The sequence below is a fragment of the Equus quagga genome, chromosome 17, assembly GCF_021613505.1.
Source record: "Equus quagga isolate Etosha38 chromosome 17, UCLA_HA_Equagga_1.0, whole genome shotgun sequence".
Taxonomy (NCBI): Eukaryota; Metazoa; Chordata; class Mammalia; order Perissodactyla; family Equidae; genus Equus; species Equus quagga.
The window spans coordinates 32,783,822-32,804,390 of NC_060283.1; the positions used below are offsets into that span (position 1 = coordinate 32,783,822).

General features: G+C 53.5%; 1 protein-coding gene across 3 annotated transcripts in view; it reads right to left on the reverse strand.

Annotated features, from left to right (window-relative positions):
- SNED1 (sushi, nidogen and EGF like domains 1) overlaps positions 1 to 20,569 on the reverse strand; it is an 81,713-nt gene that overhangs the window by 46,295 nt on the left and 14,849 nt on the right. For all 3 annotated transcript variants that reach the window (XM_046642922.1, XM_046642920.1, XM_046642921.1), the window contains exons 2-8: positions 12,144 to 12,431; positions 8,641 to 8,781; positions 7,752 to 7,914; positions 4,721 to 4,846; positions 4,314 to 4,427; positions 1,154 to 1,267; positions 899 to 1,012 (exon numbers count right to left, since the gene is read on the reverse strand). In XM_046642922.1, the coding sequence (XP_046498878.1) occupies positions 899 to 1,012; positions 1,154 to 1,267; positions 4,314 to 4,427; positions 4,721 to 4,846; positions 7,752 to 7,914; positions 8,641 to 8,781; positions 12,144 to 12,431 (1,060 nt within the window). The remainder of the gene's footprint in view (positions 1 to 898; positions 1,013 to 1,153; positions 1,268 to 4,313; positions 4,428 to 4,720; positions 4,847 to 7,751; positions 7,915 to 8,640; positions 8,782 to 12,143; positions 12,432 to 20,569) is intronic.

A 20,569-nucleotide genomic window follows, 5' to 3' on the forward strand; every position in this document is an offset into this window, starting at 1 on the left:
AAATGATGTATCTGTTTTTTGACATGACTCTAGTTAAACACATGGATATTCAGATAACAATCTGGGCAAGGTGGCCTGTGACACATCGCAGTGATTTTAACAACCAAACAATAAGTTTGCCACTCATCCCCTTTGCACCGTGGAGCCTCACCTTCTCTGCGGGACCCAGCCCGCCCTGCATGTGGCCATCGGACCCAAAGACTGAGGGAGGGCACAGTGTCCGGCTATGTCTTACTTACGGGTAAAATGTAATTTCCTTCTTAAGTTTTTAGACTCAAACTAATCCGACTAGTTTGTCTTGAGCATCTCCCTGGGGAGACGTGGGCACAGCTGTCACCGGCACAGGGGGCTGAGGTCTTTGGAGGTTGGGACAATGTCATACACTAAAGCCCTGAATTTATTCTGTGGGTCATAAAATCTAGTTAGTCTTTTAATTGATCTAGTGAGTCATAACCAGCATTTAAAACAACATGAAACAAAATAGGAACCACCAGACTTCATCACATGTAGCAAAGGTCAGTTTTCTTTCTGAAAGAAGGAAAGATGTTAAAAAGCCAAGAATCTCCCAAGCAGGAAAAGGGGCCTTGAGACTGTGGTCATCCATCCTTGCATTTTACAGATGGAGACCAGGCTCACAGAGGGGCAGAAACTTGTTCAGCCTCACACAGCACGTGGGTGGCAGAGCCCAAACCAGAATGTTGGTCATGCTTCCAGTTTCCCCCGCAATCTCTGGCCCAGGAGACAGGCTGGCACAGGAAGAGCTGGGAAGCAGGGAGAGGGCGAAGACCTCCCCCCACCCTGAGACAGAAGTGGGGCTGAGCTGGACAGTAAGGAAAAGGGGGCAGTGACTGCACAAGATTGCTGTCACCTATGGGGGCTGTGGGCACATGCCCGTTACCTGTCTCACAGCGAGGTCCCTCGAAGGGCTCTGTGCACAGGCAGGTGAAATTCCCCACCAGGTCAACACACGACCCTCCATTCAGGCATGGGCCAGAGAAGCATTCGTCCACATCTGGGGGCAGCAGAGGTGAGAGCTTGGCTCTGAGCCAGACTTTGACCATCCTGCATCTGGTGTCTGGTCAGGCAGGAGCCTCTTCCTCTCTCAGTACCACCCCTGCCCATGCCCTTCCATGCCCAAGGGCAGGCCACTCACCCGTCTCGCAGGCTGCACCCGTGTAGCCGGCCTGGCACACGCACACTGCAGAGCTGCCCTCCACCTGGCACTGGCCACCATTCTCACACTCTTTGGCATCACATGGAGACTGTGCTACAAGTGCAGAGGGGTAGAAGGCCATTGGACTCCTGGCTGTGGTGGCCCCTGGGAAATCCCACTGAGCCCCACTCCTGATGCCTCTCTGGCTGCAGCTCAGGTGGATCTGGCCATCTCTGGAGTGTGTCAGGCTGTGGGGGGGGGGGGGGTCTGACCAACACAGTCCTGACCCACTGGCCACTGATGGCTCATCTGTATTGGGTTTATTTCAGCAGACCTGGGGTGGAAGGAGGGTGTGCATGTGCTGGGTGGGGGGCACAGGGGTGAATTGGACCCAGATCCCACCCTCCTGGGTAGTTCTTACCCTAAGCTGACTGTGACAAGAACTGTTGTTGTAGAACGGGATTCTGGGGCACTGGCTAGAGAGATTCTTCCCAGCTGGGGGGGGGGGGGGCGGACAACACAGCCTGTGATGGACCGTTGAAGGGTGTGCAGTGCCCACGGGTGCAGGAGGAGCCTGAATGGTCCTGGGGTGAGGGGCTGAGGTGAGGGAGGTGCAGGGATGGCTGGTACAAAGAGACTCAGACCACAGGCAGAGTGTGAGTGAGCTGAGGTGGAGCCCGCCTCTGTCTGCCCTCCGACCTGCCCTTCGACTGGGATGCTGGCCTCTCTGACTCCCCATTGTCCACTGGCCCATGCGCCCTAGCTCCCCTCTTCTGGATTCTGGCAGCAGAGCCAGGTAGTGGGGGGACACCACCTTCCCCCAGCTACATCCCGTGTCCTGCTGCCAGCTCATTCCAAAAACAGCTTAATACACATGGCGACTTCAGCATTATGGTAGAGGAAGTTGTTCCCTTTGTCTCTCCCCTCTAAGTTACAACCAATTGGACATCCACTGACCAACAGAGGATTCCTTATACAGCGCAAGAGGACACCTGAGGGATCCATGCATCTATATATCTGAAGGTGGGTGGACTGGACTCCTGGGAGGCAGTGGAACTAGGAGAGCAGCCCCCTAATCCCTGGCAGCAGCGATCCGAGGCACGGATCCTCACCCCGGCGTGCACGCCTGTGAGCGGTCGCTGCAAGAGTAGAAACAGCAGGTGCCATAGCTTGTGTGACTGTGAGTGGATGCAGCAGGAGCAAAAACAATACGTGTCCCTGCCTGTCCCCCAGTAGATCTGGCCCGCGCGTCTGTGAGCACATGCTGTGGGGAAGGAAAAACGGTGTGGCCTGCTCCCTGCCTACCTCCTAGCACATCCAGTGCATGTGCCTCCTCACCCTCCCCCACAGTAGGCAGGTTTTTCTAACAGTGGGGACAGTATACAAAACTCAGATCTTACTGGCTGGGGCAGGGCACCCTGACCTGAGTTTTCAAAACACCCTGGCTAGCACCAGAGACCAGAGGCTACACAGTGATCAGCAACAACGATCTCTCTCTGCTTAGCCCCTGCTCCCCTCAGCAGTGGCAGTTGTAACCTGCAACCAGAGGCTTCAGGAACCACAGCAGAACCTGTGAACCAGCCCCCAGTGGTAGCATCCCTGACACAAGCTCCACCAGCAGCAGGGGCTGCATACAAGTCCCCAGGCCCCTGGTGGTGACAGGAACACCCAGAACCCCTGGCAGCAGTGCAGCCAGCACCCCCAGGCAACCTGGGAGCAGCAGTGTGGGTGATGCACAGGGCAGCAGCATCTGAGCCTGTGGAGAGCTTCCGGAAGCCAGTGGAGGAACATGAGACCCAGGTGACCCTGGAAGCAGCAGAAGTGCTCACAGCCTGGTGACCCTGGTGGTGACACCTGAGACTGCAGCAACATCGTAAGTGGCAAGGCCTCAGCAACCCCAGAGGCACAAGCAGTACAAGGAGGGCAGGGATGACACCTCTGGCAGAGGCAGTGGAGGGTGAAAAGTGCAGGCTCTCACATACAACCAGAAGCAGCTCAGAATCAAAGTAACCAGAGCCTCACCCAAATAAGAAAGGTGTTTACTACCACAGATGCGCCGGCAGAGGATCAGTTCAAGTGCCATGAAGAACTCTAGCAACACGGCAGAACAGAGAGAACGTCAACTCTCCAGGAGCCAAACCTGAAGTCACAGAAGACTACAGTATAACTGACAGGAAATTCACAAACGCTGTCGTGAAGAAGTTCTATGAGTTAAAAGAAAACTCAGAAAGACAGTTCAGGGAGCTCAGGAATAAAATTAGTGAACAGAAGGAGACTGAAACTCTAAAAAAACCCAAACCGAACAGAAATTCTGGAGATGAAGAACACAATTAATGAGATGAAAAATCATGTAAAACGTGTTAAAAATAGAGCAGACCACGTGGAGGAGCGAATTCATGAGCTCAAAGATAGAAACCAAGAAATGATTCAGGTGGAGGAAGAGAGAGAACTAAGACTTTTTTAAAAAATGAAGAAATTCTTTGTGCTGTATCTGACTCAATTAGGAAAAGTAACATAAGGATTATAGGTTTCCCAGAAGGAGAAGAGTGGGGGAAAGGAGCAGAGAGCTTGTTCAAAGAAATAATAGCTGAGAACTTCCCAAACCTGGGGAAGGAACTGGACATGCAAGTACATGAAGCTAACAGAACTCCTAATTACATCAATACAAAAAGACGCTCTCCAAGGCATATAATATTACAACTGTCAAAAGTCAATGACAAAGAAAGAACATTAAAGGCGGCAAGAGAGAAGAAAGTTACCTACAAAGGGACCCCCAACAGGCTTTCAGTGGATTTCTCAGCAGAAACCCTAAAGGCTAGGAGAGAGTAGAATGATATATTCAAAATACTGAAAGACAAAAACAGCTCAGTACAGGAACCAGATGGCTCTCCAGAATGTGCAGCCCTCCCTGAAGTCATGGGGGGCCAGTGGGAGGAAGATAGGGGAGGGCCTGCCGCCCCAGGAGTTGTGGAGGCACTCCAGTGTCTGACAGCACATCGTGACCCCTGACTCCCAGACCCCAACTCCACCAGAGAGCAGGGCTGGGTGCCTGTAGGGGAGGGGAGACTCGGGGGGAGCAGCACGTACTCCCTGGTCAGACTGGACCATCCTGGCAGCCCTGCAGCCAGTGGGACTGTGGGCCTGGGCAGGTGCCTCTTACCTGTCTCACAGGTAGGTCCCTCAAAGCCAGCTGGACACTGGCAGTTGAAGCTGTTGACGCCATGTGTGCAGGTCCCCCCGTTCCGACAGGGGTCAGAAGCACACTCATCCACGTCTGAAACACAGGCAGGCTGGGCCTCAGTGGAGGAAGCCAGGCTGGGGAGGAGCTGCCACAGTTGACGGTGCCTCCTGGGCCTCCCTCCTGGGGTGGGCAGCTCAGACGGGGCAGCTATAGCACTTGCCCACCATGCTCACCGTCACTGAGCCACTGCATTTGTCCCCCCCAGAGGTGCCCCACACACGTCACCCACACCATGGGGACAGAGGCTCTTGGGGCTACTGGAAGTGCGTGCAGTGTTCCTCCAGAGCCCACGGCCTCCAGGTGGGTGGTCCCATCAGCAAACTCACCCAGGTGGCACCTCTTCCCCGTGAAGCCTGAGAGGCAGGAGCAGGTGTAGGAAGGGTTGCCCGTGACGCAGTCATCGATGCACTTGCCGCCGTTGAGGCACGGGCGCAGGGCCAGGCACACGGAGGCTGCGGGCACAGGGAGAAGTGGAACCATCACCCCCTTCCCTCCCTTGACCCAAAGGATCCATCTCCGAGGAATCACTGTGTAGTCCCAGTGTACAGGGTTTCATTCGCCCGTGTGCACAGGGGCGCCCAGTGTGACTGTCTGCTGTCTGCCTGCATTTCCTGTTGATGTTTCATCCCTACATTGTGACTCTGGCTCCTGTGAAGGGTAGGCTTCCCCAGAATCCTTTACACCTGAAGTACCTGCTTATTCCTTTAATCCATCAACTTCCAGACTTGTCTGAGGGCTAACAAGGCGCAGGGACCTGAGGATGCCCAGCAACACAGCTCCTTAAGGGAACAATGTCCACAGATGTGGAAGAGGGGGGTCCCTGTGTGGAAACCAGACACAGCGGGCTGGGGAGCGCTCAGACCCTCCTGGGGGTCTTTGCAGTCTGGTCCCATCGCTGCCTCAGACAGTTATAGAAACTTGAGCGCGCCCAGCCACCCCTCCGGGTTTTCCTGTGTGTAAAGTGAGGGGCCTGCACTCAGCTATTGAAGCTGGTGTTTCTCCAAGCATGCCCACCAGCCAGCGAGGGCCTCCTGGGGTCCCTGAGGGCCACATGACACCCACACCCAGGCCCTCTAGGACAGACAGCCTGTAGAGCTTGGCTCTTGGGGCCCTAACCCTCCAGAGAAGCAAGGCTCCTGAAATCTGCAATTAATAAGCACAAATTGGCAGGTGACTGGAGTGTCCCAGGCTCAGATCTCCTGTTACTAGGAGGACCAAAGGGAGTCCTGGTGTGATGTCAATGGGGGATGGGACACTCCCAGAATGATCCTGTGGCCCAGAACACCATCAAGGCTGTGGGTGTCTTTTGGGATTGTTGCTGCTCCTTGCCTGTACTATTCCATTCACTTAGCCACACTGTCACTCAGTTGGCCATGGTTTGGCTGCCTTGGTTGTGGTGGCTGTCAGCATGAGTCCTGTTTCTGGACCAGCCTTTCTCAGGAGCTGGAATTTCAGATGTGGATGCACTGCCTCTCAGATGTAAACTGACCCTCCCTTCCTGGTAAGCCAATGTGTATGTAACCCCCATACTGACGTACACAAGCTCCATCTCCTGGACTTGCTGTGTGGCAGTGGAGACACAGAGGCTGGCCTCTCCTCCACAGCACCATGGCCCTGAGGGCCTCCGTGCCTGCAAGTCTGGAGGGCCCAGGAGTGTCTCCTCCATCCCCTCCCCCAGAGGCCTGGGACAATGGGGAGAAGCACCTCCACATGGAAAAGAGGTCTCTGAGGGACTGGCTGGACCCTCTTCTGAAGACCGCACTCCTCAGGGTCACAGCCTGCAGCCTCTGCAGGGGAGCACCTGACCACACCTGTACCAACAGCTGCTCACGCCAGACCCCACCTGCCCCATACCTGCACCTGCACCCACACCTGTACCCACACCTGCACCTGCACGTCACCCACATCTACTCACACCAGTCTCCACCTGCACCCATACCTGCAGCTACACCTGCACCACACCTGCTCATACCAGTCCCCACCTGCCCCCACTTGCACCCACACCCGCTCGCCCTAGTCCACATCTGCACCCATACCTTATTCCTCAACTACAACTCAAGCCCCTGGACACTGGTAGGTGACAAGCAACAAGACTTCTCTGTTGCCCACTCAGAGAAGTGGCTGTCCGAATGGCGTCCCCACTCCCAAACCACTACTGCCCAGAGCCCAGGTGGGCAGAGCAGGAGGCCTGTCCGGACTGGCCCGGGGCTGCTGGAGGGCTTGAGCTCTCAGGTGCCTCCTTTGCCTCTCTGAGGGAGGGAGTGAAATCACTGGTTCCTGGGCTGGTGTCCCTGTGAGTCCCCCACCCTGTCAGTTCCAGTGACTCTCCGTTCAGTGCTCGGATCCCCAGGCCTCTCTCCCTGCGGCTCCAATCCCAGTCCTCGGGGATTCTTCTGGCCCTGAGCGTGGGCTGGTGCAGGCACAGGCCTTCCCTGCCAGGCCCCTGCTCCGGGTGCGCGCCTGCTCCCTGGCCATTCTGGATGAATTCCACCTGCGCCAGGTTTGCTCCTGGGACTTGGTGTTTGGGAGAAGCAGCCTCTCTCAGTGGCCTCTGTCCCCATGTGGGTAGGTGGGGAGGCCGCAGGGCAGGTCTCAGCACTGGCCTCACTGGGGCCCCAGGCTTGGCAGGGCGTGTGACCAGCAGCCCTCAGCAGAGTGGCTAAATCGATTATTTGACACCCCCTTCCTTCATTTATAAGCAGCAATGCTTCCGCAGGGACTTGCCCAGGGCCACACAGCAGGAAGGATAGGGAATGCGTTCTTCTGCGGCCAGTCCGGGCTGTTCCCACAGCCCAGTGCCCGGCCCTGGGATAGACCCTCCAACTACTTGCTGTGCGTTCTGGGCCGGAAGGACCGCCGGTGCCTGGGATCCCTGGGCGTCTCCCTCCTGTCGGGCAGATGCCCGGGTTGTCAAACAAGCACCAAATCCCACCAAGCAGCAAGCCCACAGGAGGAATGGGGAAGTGGGGTGAAAAGAGCGCCTGCCTCCCAGGAGTCCTGGGGGTCACGGGAGGCGGCCGGGGGGCCCCTCCCCGCCTAGGAAGAAGGCTGGGCGGGAATGCGTGGAGAGCGTCGGCTGCAGGCCCTGAGGAGAGGCGACCCCGCTCCTCCCGTCTACACCGCAAACCGTGGCGTCCAGCGGATCCTCCTCCCGAGAGCGGAGGCAGGAAGAGCTCCCAGCAGGCGGCTGAAGCTCACAGTCGAGCCGGGGCTGGCCCAGGTTCAGGGGGCCTGGGGCGGGGCTGGCGCCAAGTGCCCCTCCCCTCCCCGCACAGCCCGCTCCGCCCCCAGCATCCCGCCCCCTCCCAAGCCCCATCCCTCCCCCGCCGCCCTGAGCCGCTCGCTCAGTCCTCTTACTTGTATGGCCGCAGCCCCCCACGCGCACCTGGGCATCATCGATTCTGAACGCCCAGCGCCCGGGCACGCCCACGTTGGTGGTGGTCTCTACCTCCGCCATGTCCGCTGTGCGCGAGCCGGGGATGCTGAAGTAGCGCCGCCCATCACCCGCATTGAAGCCGGCCTTGGGTGAGGGGGGGAGAGAGTGGGGTGCAGGTGCAGGCTGAGTCCGCAGGTCTCCCTAAAATTCCTGAGACCCACCTCCCCTGGGATGGCCAGAGTCAAAGAGATCATGGATGACGACTTGTAAGCCTGAGAGCTCTACAGATGTTCCAGGTATCCTGGCCACCTCACCATGTTGTCCCTGTGGGAGTCAGCGGCCTCCCAGCCAGATCTGACCTGAACCAACAGTTCCCAAGCCAAGGACATTGTGAGACCCTGGCACCCCCTTCCCCCCCACCTATACCTGCAGCGGCTCACTGCTGGGCTTCTGGACCTCCCCTAGGGTCCAGGGGCAAATGTGACCTCAGGAGAAAGTAGATGGCCAGGAGGTTGGGGGGCAGGGTGTATGCACAGCTGGAAGAAGGACTTGTTGGCCCTGGGCGTTTGTGCTTGGCCACCCCTCCAAACCTGGCCCTCCAGCCACAGGCCAGGCCAGGTCAGACCCTGGTGCAGTCAGTACACACAGAACCAAGGCATCTGTTCCTGCTGCAGCTGGCTCTGCAGGGCCGGGGCAGTGTGGGTCAGGGCAAAGGTGCTTGTGGCCCGAGGATGTTTTAGTGATTCTGGGCTGGGAGAGGCCTCCCAGCGCCTCACACTGGCCTCTGCACAGTACTGGGTGTGGGGGAGGGATGTCAGCCTGCCCCATCAGCTCATGACAGTCCTGGCAGTCGGGAGCAGGGGCCCCTACCTGGGCCGCGATGCCCCCCAGGCCACTGGAGTCACCCCCGCTGCTGGCATGCGTGCCTGTGGTCCATGTGATAGACTCATAGTTGAAGATGGTGAAGGAGAACTTGCCGTCCGTGATGAGCACAGTCTGGAACGTGTTGACCTGCCGAGGAGGGGGGCCTGAACGGGGTCCTGTGCCCCTCATCCCTGCTCCAAGGCCCTGCCCCGTCTACCATCCCCACCCACACTGTCATCATCCACTGACCCCGCATCTGTCTCCCCAACAGACGGTCAGCCACAGGGCAGGACCTCAATGGCCTTGTCCTGCATCCTCCGCTGTGTCCCCAGTGCCTGAGGCCACAGCACAGGCCAGTGCCCCAACCCCAGTAACTGTTGCCTGGCGAGTGAGTGAAGCCCCCTGAGGGGCCTGTGGGGGCCCATGGATGCCAGGAGCAGACACTGTCCCCTAGTTAGTGCTTTCTTGGCCAGATCCACCAAACTGCCTCATGTGAAACAAACAAAAATGTAAAGAGTAAAAGGGAGAAAATAAAAAGAGGAGTCAAGGAAAAGCAGTTTTTAAGAATTAGGTTTTATGGTTTTCATGGAATTCGATCCCAGGAAAATATTAGTGGATAGTGTATATAAGAGATGCTGGTTCAGGTTGGGTGAAGGGCGGGATTGTTTAAGAATGATCTTGGGACAAATAGGAACTCTGAAAAACAATGAAATTAGAGCTTTATATCACTCAGGAAAAGAAATCCCAAATCCAGTAAGGTTGTGGGTGAAACCATCCAAGTCCTGGAATAAAATAGAGGCAAATTCATAGAGCATCTCAGGGCATAGCATCTGTTAACCACAAAAACCCCAAAGGAGATTTATACATTTGACTACAAAAACTTCTGAATACAAAAGAGTGACATAAGCTCAAACCACATGACAAGGAGTAAAGAGAAAAATGTATTTATAACAAATGTGGCAAATAAAACTGTTAATGTCCTTAACTCAAGAAGAACTTCTGCAGGTCAATAAGAAAAAGACCAAAAAGATTACAGAAAAGTTGGCAAAGGGTGTGAACAGATACATCACAGTAGAATACAGTTAGTGATAGTAACTAGGACAAATTCAGCATCACTAGAAATCACAGATGCAGAAGTTAAAAAAAGACTTTCCTTTTTGCCTGTATAGCTGGCAAGGAAGGAAAATGATGGTGTGTTCTGCAGGGGTGCAGGGAGACAGGCATTTCTGAATTTGGCTTTTGCGAGTGTGAGCGGGCATACTTTTGTGGGGAAATTGGAATTCTGCAGGCATTAATCTCCCTCCTAGAGACTGACGACCTCACCAGCACCTCGGGACTGCGCGTCAGGGCACCCTGCAACAGAGGTGGCAGCTAATTGTAGCATCTAGGTGCTGGCCAACTCAGGGCTGGCCACCAGGCACTGCAAATGATGGGAGATCTAAGGTCTATCTTCTTATGTAACAGTGAACAATGGGGAAAGCGAGCGCTCTCAAGGAAGGCAAACCCAGTGCCAGTACCCTGAAGACAACAAGGACACGATGGCCATAAGGCGGAGTGGTGGACATGTCCAGGGCTGGGTGGGGAGGGGACAGGACTATGGTCAGCAAGGCCAGCGGTGGGGCTTTGTGAGCTGGTGAGGTCCAGATGTTTGAGGCTTAACTGTCACTTTCTGTTAATCAACCTGCTCCCAGAGGGGCCGCGGAAAGGGCTTTCAACCCAAACTTCCAACCCAAACTCAGAATTCTGATTCCTTGTCTTACAAGAATGTGTTGTCCAGATAATCTTTTATAACCGACATCTCGGGTTTGAAAACAGTAGAAGAATGTTAAGGTTTCCCCTGTCAACTGAGGAGGGGCTCTGGGCACCTCCTTCCTCCCAGGCACAAGGGTAGTGGATAAAGTGACTCTGCAGAAGGGAAATAATAATTTTTAAAATGATGAAGAAGAACATATAAGAATGAGGAAAATGCCCATAAGACCGCCGAGTGAAAAAAACACTCACAAAACAGCATGTTCTTGGCGGTTCTATTTATTTTGTAAAGTGTGGGTCAATTTATGCTGGGAAATGTTTAATGGGAGTTCTCTCTCGGTAGTGGAACGATAGATTCTTTTTACCCTTTTCGTTACAAAGTTGTTTCCGTTACAAATTGATGATAAGAAAAAACAAAACTTACAAAATATTAGTGGGCTATGTATGAGCGGAAGTTCACTAATGTGAAAATTTATTTGTAGTAATGTTTACAGAAAAAGCCCATCTTCCCTGCTTCACTGTCACACTCCTTTTAAAAACACCAACAGTGAATGCCTCTTTCTCACATGGTGCCTGGCTAACTAGCTTGCTCTCTTTCTCTTTCTTTTTCGTTTGGCTGCTGGAGAGCTCAGAGTTGTGAGCGTCCGTTCTCTTGGCACATCCCTCCCTCCGGCCTTCTTCCCACCTGCATTGTTTCCCCGAGCCCCCTTGCTGGGGGCCCGGCTTCATCTCCAGATGCCCGCTGGGCATGGCCACCTCAGCATATCCAGGAGGGATTGTTTCACTTGCATCCCCAGACCCTGAGTACAGGCCTCACTTGTCCCCACTCCCTGCCCACCCCAGCATGCATGACGGGAAACCAGGCACTGCCCTTGGTTGCTCTGTCTCTCCCCCTGCAGTGCAGTGTCTTGTCACATCCACCCCTAATGGCTGCTCTGAGCCATCCAGTTCCTCCAGCTCCAGAGCCCCATGTGGCTGAGCTACCACCCTCTGGCTTGCACAGCAGTCTCAGGGAGAGCCCCCCGCTGCTGGCTGGGCCGTGCCTGGCATCTTAGTGTGCCCCATCAGAGAGACATGTCCTGTCTGCTCTGTCCAGGGCTGTCTCCCCAGTGCCTAGAACACTGCCCGCCCCCTAGAGGTGCCCTGATAAACATCTGTTAAATGCTGAACAAGCGGCTCTGGAAAGGCTGCTTGGCCCCCAGGCCTCTTCTCTAGGGAGCTACCCTCTGTCTTGTGCCCGGTGGGGACCCAGTGCCCAGGGCAGGCCTGGCCATCGTAGGTGCTCAGCAAACTCATCTGCCACCAGAGGGGGAAGCCGCTGTCCTCTTTGGGGGGGGGATCCGCCCCCCAACCCCCAAACTCACCACGCTGGGCAACATAGCCAATTATTCTCAAGTTTACATTTTTGTGATGTTTGGCATTATCAAGGAATGAAGTGTAAAACAGAATACACTTCTTGTTTAACCTTCTTAGTACTGAGCTGTTTCAGTGGAAACCCTGCTGACACATATTGTCTGCATCTCCCCAGTGTGTGAACTCCTGGACTGGGGCATTTGGCATTTTCCTGGAGGCAGGTGGCTTCCAGGAGGCCTGGGGAGGGTCAAGGCTCTGTCCTCCTCCAACCGGGCTCTGTGTCCCTGGCTGAGTGACTTCCCTCCCTAAGCCTGTCTTCCCCTGACCCACCTCAGCAAGGCGGGGGCCCTGGAGGGAGACCCTGGGCCCCAGCTGGATGTCCTCCCTTCCCCAGGACAAAAACTCACGGGGGAGGAGGGGCTGCCTCCAAAGAAGGTCACGCGGTACCAGGTGGCTACGAAAGCCCAGGTGGCGGAGAAGCCCGGGAGCTCGGGGAAGTAGCGCCTGACGTCCTCCGTGGCTCTGCGCAGCGTGGCTGGGTCGGTGGCCTCCCGGTAGTACACGTCCCCTGCTCGCCGGTTGTCCACATCCGCCCAGAAGGCTGCCACCACGCAGCGGTCCTTGGCGATGGGGAAGGCCACTGGGGTGAACTGAGAAACCTCCTTCAGGAAGGAGATGATCCCGTTATTGTTCACCTGTCAGGGCAGAAAGCCAGAGGGGGACCTCTGGGGGCTGTGGGCGGGCAGGTGAACCGGCGGCCTCCCCTAGCCTCCTTCCCCAGGTGCCCTCTGAGGGCAAGCTGGCCTTGGGCAGGGCATCTTCAGATGACCTGACAGTTCCTGGTCCCTGATATGGGACCCCTTGGCCGGTTCCATCCCCTCCTGGACAGGCCATGTGCTCAGGGCACAGGCTCTGACCTGTTTGCTGTACCCAATGCCCTGCAGAGTGCCTGGCCCTGGGCTGCTGCCATGGAGACAGGGAGTCCCCAGCTCCTCAGTCCACTCTAGCCAGGGGCCTTGGAGGGCAGGGCAGAGTCCCAGCCTTGGAGCCAGGTCTGGAACGGTGAGCGGGAGGCATGCGAGGTGGGGTGAGGGGAGGAGCGCCCGCAGAGCAGAGGCAGGATGGGCAAGGCCTAGCATGGTCAGGGGAGGCTGGAAGGGTCTCAGTGGCCAGGTGGGGGGCAGGATGGGGGCTCTGTGCTCAGGACTCCAGGCAGTGGGAGCCCCAGAATGCTCCTGCACAGAGGAGGAGGAACCGCATCTCAGCAGTCAGACACAACTGGTTCCAACCCCAACCCTGCCACTCACTGACTGTGCAACCACGAGGCAAGGCAGCCTTGGCCTCTCTGTGCTCTGGTGTTTTACCTGTAAGCAGGGCTAACACTGGTTCTGGCCTCACAGGTGCTGGGCAGGGTTGAGTGAGTTAATGATCACAGGGCCAGGCTCTAGAATGTCATGATTCCCTCCTAGAAGACTGTGGTCAGACTGTGCTTTTAGAAAAGACCCTTTTGACTTCCCCTTCGGGTGAGGGCAGGCTCTGTAATCCAGACCAAGAAAAAGGCGGGTATATACACCTGTCTTCTTAAAGGCACCAAAGAGTGAATGAGTGAGTAGGGGAGTTTTGATTCCAAATTAAGGACAAGGAGAGACTGGAGCTGAGCCCCACATCTGCAGACTTAGAAGCAACAGCTGTCATTTTAGTAGGCTCATGGAGGGAAGGAGAGAGAGACGTCAAAGCTCAGAGCTGGCTCCAGGCAGGAGCCTAATAAAGCCCCACATTCAGCTGGGACCTCTAAGGCTTCCCCTCACAGTCAGGGTGACCCCAAAGTACACAGTCCTTGTGCAGACCTACATTCCACCTGCCCATTCCCTGAGCAATCCAGGGCACCTCGAGCCTGGAACTTGGACTAAGGTGTTTCCTGCTGGGTAGCATCCCTGGGTTCCAGGCAGAAGCAAAGAAAAACCCTCTATGGGGCAAGACGGCATCATCTTAGGCCTCAAGTCATTACTATAAGTAATTTTTCAAAGACAAAATCTAGGACACAGTCAAAGATAATCAGTCACACAAGGAAGCAGGACACCACTACCAGGAATAAGAGAAGCGTCAGATATTGGAATCTCAGACACAGACTATAAAATCACTGTTACTATGTTCAAAGAAAGAAAATGCAAGCTTTAAAATTTCATCAATAGCCAAAACAATCTTGAGAAAGAAGAATAAAGCTGGAGGACTCACACTTCCTGATTTCAAAACTTACCACAAAGCTGCAGTACTGAAAACAGTGTGGTACTGACATAAGGACAGACAGATAGACCAACGGAATAGAATTGAGAGCCCAGATATAAACTCTCACATAGATGGTCAATGATTTTTGACAAGGGTGCCAAGACCACTTGATAGGGAAAGAAAGTCTTTTCAACAAATGGTGTCGGGAAAACTGGACATCCACATGCAAAATAATGAAGTTGGACCCTTATCTGATACTATATACAAAGACTAACTCGAAATGGATCAAAGACCTAAACATAAAAGCTAAAAATATAAAACTCAGAAGAAAACACAGGACAAAAGCTTCACGACATTGACTTTGGCAATAATTTCTTGGATGTGACACTAAAGGCATAGGCAACAAAAGAAAAAAAATAGACAAACGGGAGTTCATAAAAATTAAAGACATTTTGTGCATCAAAAGACAATATCAACACAGTAAAAAGGCAACATACAGAAGAGGAGAAAATATTTGCAAGTCATATATCTCATAAGGGATTAATATCCAGGATATATAGAGAACTCCTACAACTTAACCACAACAAAAACCCAAACCACCCGATTAAAAAATGGGCAAGGACTTGAATAGACACTTCCCCAAAGAAGATATACAAATGGCCAATGAGTACATGAAAAGATGCTCAACCTCAGTAATCACTAGGGAAATGCAAATCAAAGCCACAATGAGCTACCACTTCATGCCCGTTAGGATGGCTGCTGTCAAAAAGCTAGAAAATAACAAGGGTTGATGAGGATGTGGAAAAGCTGGAACCCTTGTGCACTGTTGGCGGGAGTGTAGGATGGTGCAGACACTGTGGAAAACAGTTGGCAGTTTCTCAAATAATTACAAATAGAATTACCGTATGATCCAGCAGTTCCACTTCTGGGTATATATCTGTGTCAGTCTACTAGGGCCACTGTAACAAAATACCACAGACTGAGGGGCTTAAGCAACAGAAATTTATTTTCTCACAATTCTGGAGGCTAGAAGTCCAAGATCAAGCTCGAAGTCCAGCCATCAGGGTTGGCTGCTGGTGAGGCCTCTTTTTCTGGCTTGTAGACGGCTGCCTTGCTGTGTCCGCACATGGCCTTTTCTCAGTGTGCACGAGAGGAGGGAGAGAAATCTCTGGTGTCTCTTCCTCTTCCTCCTGGATTAGGGCCCACCCTATGACCTCATTTAAGCTTAATTACCTCCCTAAAGGCCTCATCTCCAAACAGAGTCACGTTGGGGGTTAGGACTTCAACACAGGAATCTGGAGGGGGGGGACACAATTCAGTCCACAACAATGCTCAAAAGAATTGAAGGCAGGGTCTTGAAAAGACATCTGTACACCCATGTTCATAGGAGCATTATTGACAACAGCCAAAAGGTAGAAGCAAGTCAAGTTCCATCAATGCATGCATGAATAAGCAACACGTGGTCTAACCATAGAATGGAATATTATTCAGCCTTAAAGAGGAAAGAAATTCTGATGTGCTAAAACATGGATGAAACTTGAGGACATTATGCAAAGTGAAATAAGCCACTCACAAAGGGGAAAATATTGTGTGATTTCACTTTATTTGAGATGCCTAGAGTCATCAAATTCATAGAGACAGAAAGTAGAGCGGTGGCTTCCCGGGGGCGGGGGCGGGGAAATGGGGAGTTAATGTGTAAGAGGGACAGAGTTTCAGTTTTGCAAGATGAAAAGAGTTCTGGAGATGGCTGGCAGTGATGGCTGCACAACACAAATGTCCTTAATACCACTGAACTGTCTACTTAAAAATGGTTAAGATGTGGGGCTGGCCCAGTGGTGCAGCGGTTAAGTTCGCACATTCCACTTCTCGGCGGCGCGGGGTTAGCCATTTCAGATCCTGGGTGCAGACATGGCGCCGCTTGGCAAAAGCCATGCTGTGGTAGGTGTCCCACGTATAAAGTAGAGGAAGATGGGCATGGATGTTAGCTCAGGGCCAGTCTTCCTCAGCAAAAAGAGGAGGATTGGCAGTAGTTAGCTCAGGGCTAATCTTCCTCAAAAAAAAAAAAGAAAAGAAAAAAAGGTTAAGATGGTAAGTTTTGTATTATGTGTGTTTTCTACAATACAGAAAATTGATTAAAAAAAAGACTGGATGAAAAAATCATTAGGGATGGAAATTGTTTTTTAAAAAGCCACTTTAAAGAATAGAAATTATATCACTAAAACTAAATAAGTAACAGAAATTAAGAAGTGACTAGACAGATTTAAGAGTAAATTTGGTGCAATTAAAGAAAGAATTAGTGAACTGGAACCAGAAGACGGTCAGAAGAAACTATCCCAAATTTAGAACAGAGACAAAAGGTGGAACCAACCCATGTGTCCATCAACTAATGAGTGGATAAATAAAACTAAATGGAATATTAATTGGCAATAAAAAGAAATGAAGCACTGACACATGCTACAACAGGAATGAACCTTGGAAACATTATCCTGAGTGAAAGAAGGCAGCTGCAAACGCCGTGTGAGTCCATTTATACAAAATGTGCAGAATAGGCAAATCCATAGAAATTAGATTAGTGATTGCCTGGGTGGGGATGAACTAGGGGGTTGGAGGGTGACAACTAAGGGGTGTAGCGTTTCTTTTAGGGGTAAGAAAAATGTTCTAAAATTGATTGTGGTGATGGATGTAGCAGGTGAATTATATGTTATGTGGATTATATCTCAATAAAGGGAAAGGAAGTCAGGTAGGCAGGCAGGAAGGAAGGAGGGAGGGAAGGCGGGCAGGTAGGTGACCTCTGGATGGGGGAAGTACACAGGAAGCACAGGGGCCTGGGCATCAACCTGGAGCTAAAGGCTAAAAGAGGAAGACAGCCTCCCCCATGCCTGCCATCCCCCCACTGCCTGCGCTCCCAGAGGCAAGAGCACGGTCCCTGACTCACAAGCTGGGCTCCCATAGGAGAAGCTTGTGGGTAGGATTAGGGCCACGTGGCCTCTGTGTCTGCATGTTCCTCCAGGAAGTGTCTGAGGTCCTTTCAGGGACCACTCAGTTGAGAGGTAAGAAGAGACTACTGAGTTTGGAGTCAGGACGGGCACAGCTGAAGCTGAGGCATTTCCCAGTCCAGCAGCGCCCCCTGCCTGAGGTAGGGCCCAGCTACACCCCGTTTAAAAGTTGGGGCGCCCCTGGCCGCCAGTGAGAGCTTGTAGAAGCTGAGGGTGACTCTCCAGCTGATATCCCCTTTGGGGTGGGTCGACCTGAACTTGAGCACTGACAAGGGAAGGGCCCAGAGCGGTGGGTGGCCAAATGGAGATAGCGTAGACAGGAAGTTATCTCAGTTTTACACAAGAAGGTGGCAGCTACCCCTGGGGGCGCTTTGTCTCCCACTCCAGCGCCCGAAGCGAAGCCACTGGCTGAGTGGGCCCTCGAGTCACAGAAGGTCCCCTAAAAGCCAGCCTGGTTTGCTGATGGTCCAGCTAGGCTGGACCCGATGGTGTCCACTGGGCGGCAGCAGCCGTCCAGTCCAAAGGCCGACTGGGGAAGTGGGGAAGGGCAGCACTGGAAGCCGTCACCGGCCGTCAAGGGTGCCCATAAGGACCAGACAGGCCAGAGTCCTGCTGACCTTTGGGGTGCTGCAAACGGTCTAGTAGGGGTGAACTGACTGTTCCGTGAGACCAGATAGTAAATATTTTTGGCCTGTGGACCACATACGGTCTCTATCGCATGTTCTTCTGTTATTTCTTTGTTTTTACAGCCTTTGAAAATATAAACATTCTTAGCTCACAGGCCATACACACCAGGCCTTGGGCCAGGCTCTGTGGGCTGTTCCCGTGGACCCCTGGTCTGGTTTTGTAAATAAAGGTTGTGGGAACACAGCCACACCCATACATTCACATACCGTCTGTGGCTGCTCAGAGTTGCGTATTGAGGCAGCCCTTATGGCCTGAAAGGCCAAAAATGTTCACGACCTGGCCCTCTACAGAAAAAGCCCACCAGGCCCCATCCACTGCCAGCTCCGCCACGTGGGAGAGCCCAGCCTGGCTGACTAAGGATGCCCGTCTTGGGGGCCACTAATGTGGGAACAAACTGGGGCCACTGCTTAGATAGTCTGGGTCACTGCAGGTGCCCATGGGGCAGGCACTCTCTGATGAGACTAAAGGGGACCCAGCCTTTCCTGGATCCCTCCGCATACTAGAAATGGCAACGCAGCCATCACCATGGCCCCAGCGAAAGAAAAGGGCTCTGTGCTACTGATGCAAAAGCCATGACCTCTGCCAAGTGGTCCCCACAGGAATCAGCCTGTCCATCTCACTGCGAGAGACTTCTGACCCTGCCCAGGCCCACCACTGGGGTCTCATTATTCCAGGTGATGGTGCTGCTGTTCCAGCCTGAACAGCCCACTAGGCCACAGCACTGCCACCCTGACAACTTCCTGGACCATTTGCGTCTGACAGTGATGGGCTCTTTATCTCAAAGGCCACTTCACAGTGGGTGGTAGTCAAGTGTCCAGTGAACATCCCACGCCCCCACCATCCTGAGGCACCTGGTATTGCCGAGCCCGGATCAGCCTTCCCCAAAAGCAGCTCTGAGACCTCTGCCTCTGCTGCCTGCCCCACATGCCGTGGCCAGGCGGTTTGCTCACTGAACATGCCCATTCTCAGAAAGAGTTCATCTCCTCTTGGCCGCCCTCTGGGTGATGACCAGGACAAAAGGGAGGGGAGGATAAGGGGTTACGGAGGCCTATTTTGAAAAATGTGGGACTCCGCCTTGACCATTCCTGGGCATGCTGGCCCATCTCTCTCTCCTAACAGCAGTCCCGAGCCAGCACGGTTGGTGCACCCCCCAGTGCAGCCCGGCCTAAAGGGGCCTCAGGATTCAAACTCAACTCTGGCTCGGCCACCTGGAATCACTTGTTGGACCAACACGGGTCACTTGGTTGAGGACGCTGCTCGCTGTCATCTAGGGTGGTCCTCGGGGCATAACGGGTTGTGCACAAATGCCCGTATTGCTTTTGCACTGGACTCTCCAGGTGAAAGGTCCAGGTGTGAGTCAGGGAGATGAGGGGAGAGGGCGAGGAATAGTTTCTGGGATGGCCACGCTGGTGTCACGGCTGTGCATGAGGAGCACCGACCTCAGCACCTGGGCAGTGGCCACCTCAGATCTGAGGGTTGGTGGGGGGAAAAATGACTGCCCTTTGCCCCTAGATCCAGCACCTGGCAAAGCCCCCCATGGCCCACCTGAGTCAGACAGCACCTGTGGCTGCCAACTTGACCTGCACTGGGTTTGCATCCCTATCTATGTGCCATGAAAATGGAAAAATGACAGGGACACGCTGGTCACAAGCTATTCTGCTGTGCCTGACTCCCAAATGTGGACCCCGAGCTCCCGCACATAAACACACAGGTGGCACAACCTTGTCCCGGTCTTATAGACACAAATTCATGCTTGGCCTTGGTTTATGTTGTATGTGGTGATCGAAGCTGCAAATGCTTGGTGACACGGCCAACAGATCTTAACCAAACTGGTGTAGCAGCAACCAAATCAACTTTAACAACAAATCCCAAACTGGGGTGGCCTGTGTCCCCTCGGGTCGTAGGTTTGCATGTAGGGGAGAGTGAGCCATGGAATATCTCTCAGTGGGATGGGGATTAGAGTGTTGGCCAGCTGGGTCTGCCTGCGACTGAGGGGGTGCTTGGGACATTCAGTGAGAAAGCTGGGAAGGTTCCGGGTAAAGCAGAAGGAGATGTTCACTCTGATGGGGTCGCTTTTTTGGCCCATTTATTGCCTCTGTAATTATTGGCGATGGCGTCAAAGATTACCAGGGCAGTCTAGAGCCTGGCCTTAGGCTACCTCCTGGCTGCGTTAGGCTTATTTGAAATGAGCTACTGGCCTCTCTGGGACTTATGCACAGCTGGCTGCACCTGCGATGGGGCACGGCTGAGGTCCACACTGCAGGACTTCATCCTGCTGCTTGGAGTCCTGTGGAGAGTAGCCTTAGTTCAGTGGGGCGCGAGACAAATCACACTGCTTGTTGGTCCGATTAATCAGCGTGCCTGATGGAACGGCAGACTCATGTGAAATTTCGAGTTTGGCCAAGAACGTGTAGGGTCAAAGAGGTGGATTGCCGGGAGAGGCAATCTGCCACAGGCCCTGGGTGCCTCTGCATGTTTCGGTTGGGTATGCCAAGAATGCAAGGCTCTGTCTGCTCTTTGCCAAGGCCATATCCGTATGTTAGGGTTGTATTTGCGGAGACCAGCTTTGAGGGATGAAGTGCCATCTCCTTGGGGACAGAGAACAGGCTTGCTGTAAAAGAGATGGATTCTCTAAGCTCAGGGTTTCTTGGCTGTGACACAAACCCACAGTGTGGGTACCATCTGCCTGGACCCCTCTGTGTTGTCCCATGGGACTTGGGGAGCAAGGGACAACAATGCAAACAATATGCTTGCACTACTTGCTGTGCCACGAGTCGTAATGTCCTTTGTTTCTGACCCGGGAGTCTCGGGTCTTCTGCCAGCATCCCCGAATCAGTAACAGGAGAATATTAGCTTGAAAGGAGGGTACCATCAAATCCCAGACCTTGACAGTTTTATGTTAATAATCTTGAAATTGTATATAA